The sequence below is a fragment of the Humulus lupulus genome, chromosome 6 (assembly GCF_963169125.1).
Source record: "Humulus lupulus chromosome 6, drHumLupu1.1, whole genome shotgun sequence".
Classification (NCBI taxonomy): Eukaryota; Viridiplantae; Streptophyta; class Magnoliopsida; order Rosales; family Cannabaceae; genus Humulus; species Humulus lupulus.
The window spans coordinates 142,568,759-142,573,081 of record NC_084798.1 but is presented as its reverse complement, the minus strand read 5'-3'; the positions used below and the strand labels follow the sequence as shown (position 1 = coordinate 142,573,081).

General features: G+C 29.9%; 1 protein-coding gene across 1 annotated transcript; it reads left to right on the top strand.

Moving 5' to 3' along the window:
- The first annotated feature begins 891 nt into the window (after nt 1–891).
- LOC133782572 (protein PEROXIN-4) lies at nt 892–3,985 on the top strand. The gene is made up of 6 exons (XM_062221900.1): nt 892–1,025; nt 1,523–1,588; nt 1,729–1,848; nt 1,936–2,064; nt 2,754–2,883; nt 3,672–3,985. Exons 2-6 carry the CDS (start codon nt 1,583–1,585, stop codon nt 3,758–3,760), a joined length of 474 nt encoding a protein of 157 aa, XP_062077884.1. The 5' UTR covers nt 892–1,025; nt 1,523–1,582; the 3' UTR covers nt 3,761–3,985.
- Nucleotides 3,986–4,323: the final 338 nt, after the last annotated feature.

Genomic DNA, 4,323 nt, shown 5'->3' with positions numbered 1-4,323 from the left:
CTCTCATTTATATAATATAAATGAGAAAATAAATAAAGTGCTTTGGAGTAATTTTAATTTTTTAAATGTGAAAATAAATAGAGTAAATAGTAATATCTTGTAAATATCTTATTTAAATTTAAAAAAATATGTAATTACTTACATTTTTCAAAATTACTATAATATTATAATCTATAAAATGAATAAAAACTTTGATTACATGAGAAAATAGATAGATTGTTTTAAAACAATTTTAGAGTGACATACCATCTCTTTAAAATTCTCCTTTATTTATTTTTTAAAATTATTATAATCTATAAAATGAATAAAAAATTAGATTAGAAGAGAAAATATAAAAAATAGATAGAATGTTTTAAAATAATTTTAGAGTGACACATATCTTCTTATAACTCTCATTTTCATTTATATAATATAGATAGATAGATATTCATGGTAAACTTTCGAGTACAATTGTCATATAAATTAATTTATGATAATTTGATTATAAAATAAAATGTTTATACTTTTTTGGACCTGTATTTTTTCTGATTACTTATTTAGACCTTGTGTTTTAAAAAATTTATTTTTAGACCTTATATTTTATAAAATAATTCAAATAGGCCCCTAAACTCAATTTTTATGAAGAAAAAATTGAATATAACAACACAGTTTTTAAGCAGAATAATTTTATTTTTGTTCTGAATTGTAGTTTAGTGAATTATTTGTGATTTCAGTTGAGAAAACTTTGACTAAAATCGGGTTTAAGATTCTATTTGAACCATTTTACAAACACATAGGATCCAAAAAGTAATTTGACAAAATACAGGATCAGGATCGATGAAACACAAAATCTAAAAAGATATAAATCCTTAAATAAATAATAAATCTTTAATATAGAGTGAAGCTCTATCATATAGCAGTAGGGGTCGCCACAGGGAATCAAAATCACTGTGGTGTTTTGGTAGAGGAAAAAGGATATCGCCATTCATCAAAATCAAATCTCTTTCTGGACATCGCGTTCGGACCCAGTGCTTTGGTATTACCAGGTAACTTTCTCATAACTTTCTTCTTAATCAGATATTGATCTAATTTATATTTTTATCTTCACTGCTTGGTTCTTGAAAAAGGATCACCGATTTTGTTTGGGGATTATTTCAACAACATACAAAAAAGAAAAAAGAAAAAAAAAGGTTCTCTTAATTCTATTAAGAAAAGATTCATGATCAATTTCTCTTAGATTTGGGAATTTTACAGTTGAACTGTCTTGTCGTTTTGTATCGTTGGCGTTTCTAGATTTCTCCTTTAGTTGGCTCCTGGAAATCTGAAAAAGAAAAAAAAAATATAGTTGGAAGATTAGGAATTTTGATGAAAAATTTAACTGAACAAAACCCTTGTGCTCAAAATTTTTGCTTTAAAAAAAAACGACTGCAGTTAGTACAATATAATGCACAAAAACATTAATTATAACCTTTTAGAATAAAAAACCCTATTAGATATATATTTTGCATATGTATTATTTATTTTATTTTTGTTAAATTTACAGTTTTTGCCCCATTCAAATTTATTGGCGTGAAGCTTAGTAAAGTTACCAAGCAGCAAAATAATGCAGGTTAGCTACTGTCTATCGATTATCTCTTGATTTTTTTTGTAGTTTTTCTTAAATATTCGTAGCAAAGTTCTCTATAGCTCAATTGGGCCATGTGGGTATGCCAACTTTTCGGATGGTAAGCTAAACTGTCTTCTGTGCAGGCATCTAGAGCAAGGCTATTCAAGGAATTCAAAGAGGTGCAACGAGAGAAAGTAGCTGACCCAGATATTCAACTTTCTTGTGATGATAATAACATATTTAAGTGGACCGCTCTTGTCAAGGTAGGCTCAGCTATTACAGAAAGGGTCTGCTTTGTTTCGTGCTTGGATATATAATCTTTGTCTTTATAATTTTCATTTTGAATCCAGGGACCATCAGAGACTCCATTTGAAGGTGGGATATTTCAACTTGCTTTTGCAGTCCCCGAGCAGTATCCTTTACAACCTCCTCAAGTGAGGTTCTTAACCAAGATTTTTCATCCGAATGTTCACTTTAAGGTATGGTTGTTTTCATGATTACTTAAATATTTTTATTTGATTCTATGCAATTAGTGGATTATTTTTCAAAGAAAATTATAATAATGAGAAATGGCAAGTGTTAATGCTTATCACTAGTAAATGTTTTATGCTGTTTAGCTTGACTTATGGAAATCTTATGTTACTACTTGCTAAGATATAAATATGGAATCTCAGCAAAGATGTGGGCAAACAAATGCTATGAAACTCTAGACTATCCTCTTTTCGGACACTTTTTCTTTCTGATTGTTGAGTGGACGTTTTGAATTTTTTGTTCTTAAATGTTGATATCCTCAAAACTGTTCAAAATTTGTCCATAGAGTTTGAAATTTCAGAATATAATAAATATAGTGACATCTACTATTTCAGAAGCCTTGAATTGAGTCTGTGATAGGTCTAAGTGGAATGTATTGTAAATATTTTAATAGAGGCTGGATAATCTTGGAATTTTTTGGAAGTTTGAGTTGGGAGGCCACAAGGTGAAAGCTTGCTAGAGGGATTAGTTAGTCGTTTTAAAACTTTATTTAATAATTTGACAGTTGTGTTAGAATAAGGTCAACTTCTAATTGGTGCATCTAAAGTAAATGGAATCTTAAAAGTTTATACTTTGTTCATCATTAAATGGTTTCCTGGTAGTGTTCTTTTTCTTTAATTTAGTTTTTCTTTTGTAGACGGGAGAGATTTGCCTTGATATCTTGAAGAATGCATGGAGCCCTGCGTGGACACTCCAATCTGTTTGCAGAGCTATTATTGCTTTGATGGCACATCCGGAGCCTGATAGTCCCCTCAATTGTGATTCAGGTAAACTAGTCCTCCAGCTAAATGTTTTTATCTTATAACTAAAAGCTTTATATGTATCAGTAGTGGATTTATTATAGAATAAAAGCCAAAGTGCTTGGTTGAAGCAAAGCAGAATAACATTCCAAGTAACTCAACTTTAATTGGTTTGTTTGTTTTCCTGCTTTTGTGTTTTGCACTCATGGAATTGCACTTATCACCTCACTTTTCAAAAGTGAAGTAAATGATTTAGGAAATTTTACCCCTCTTTATTGATTTGTCTCTGTAATTTATCTACCTCTGACTACAAACTCCTTGCAATGTAAGGACACATTTTTGGAACCTTAGAGCATCTCCAATAGAGTGTTATAAAAGTGATGTATGGCCATTTTTTAGCCCATCATCATAAAATTAAACTCCAATGGTGATTTAAAATGTGCCAAATTTGGCACATGCTAAAAGTTGTGCTAAATTTGGCACAAAATATAGCATAGGCCAAATTTGGCACACAATAAATATCACATTTTTTAATTACTTTTTTGCCACTCGTTAATACAAATTATTAATTTTTTAATTTATAATTTATATTTTAATAAAAAAATTAATTGTTTTTGTATATTTTCAATAAACATTAATAACTATATTGATTTTTTTTAGTTAGTTTGCACTTGTTCATTGAAGTACAAATACAAAAAGTGAGCCAAATATATTATTGACACATATTTTGGGCCAAATTTGGTACAAATTATACACCTTCCATTGTGGTCTTATAGTAGCTTTTCGACTAAGCTGAATAGTTTTAATGTCAACAGGTAATCTTTTGCGATCTGGTGATATCAGAGGATACCAATCAATGGCTAGAATGTACACTAGGCTTGCAGCCATGCCTAAAAAAGGGTGAATTGAAATGCATTTGCTGGTCTTTGCTTTTGTAATTTTTTCCTTTTCTTTTTGGTAGGCGGCCCTTGCGCTATCAGTGTTAAGAAAACGTTGTACACAATGCATATCCCTTATGTCGTGATCATAAGTTAAAGAGCAGTTCAAAACATTTAATGCCAAAGTTGTAATTGATACTTTAGCTTTTTAGATAGAAATTGTTATTCTATATTAATGACTTTTGCCCATATGAAGAGTGTGGTTCACGGCAGTAAATTCTGTTGGTTTGCACGGTTAGAAGTTGAATTCCACTTTCATGTTAAAAATAACATAACAATTTACCCCAAGTTCATTAGATGACTATTTTTTTCTTCTTTCCCCTTCATGTTAAAAAAAGCATAACAATTTACCCCAAGTTGATAAGATCACTTAATTTTTCTGTCCCCTTTTTAATGTTGGAAATGCATTTCTACGTTTATATGGATTTGAGAAGTGATGGGACAAACTCAGCAAATTAAGTCATGTCTTTATTAGTGGCTTTCTCTTGATATTTTCCGGACGAACTAGGGGATTAGAATCAGGATGAAA

Bases quoted from the DNA above. Each gene is read 5' to 3' on its own strand.
- LOC133782572 (XM_062221900.1), top strand. The intron at 1,849-1,935 runs GTAGGCTCAGCT...TTTTGAATCCAG, and splicing joins AGTGGACCGCTCTTGTCAAG to GGACCATCAGAGACTCCATT. The intron at 2,884-3,671 runs GTAAACTAGTCC...TAATGTCAACAG, and splicing joins TCCCCTCAATTGTGATTCAG to GTAATCTTTTGCGATCTGGT.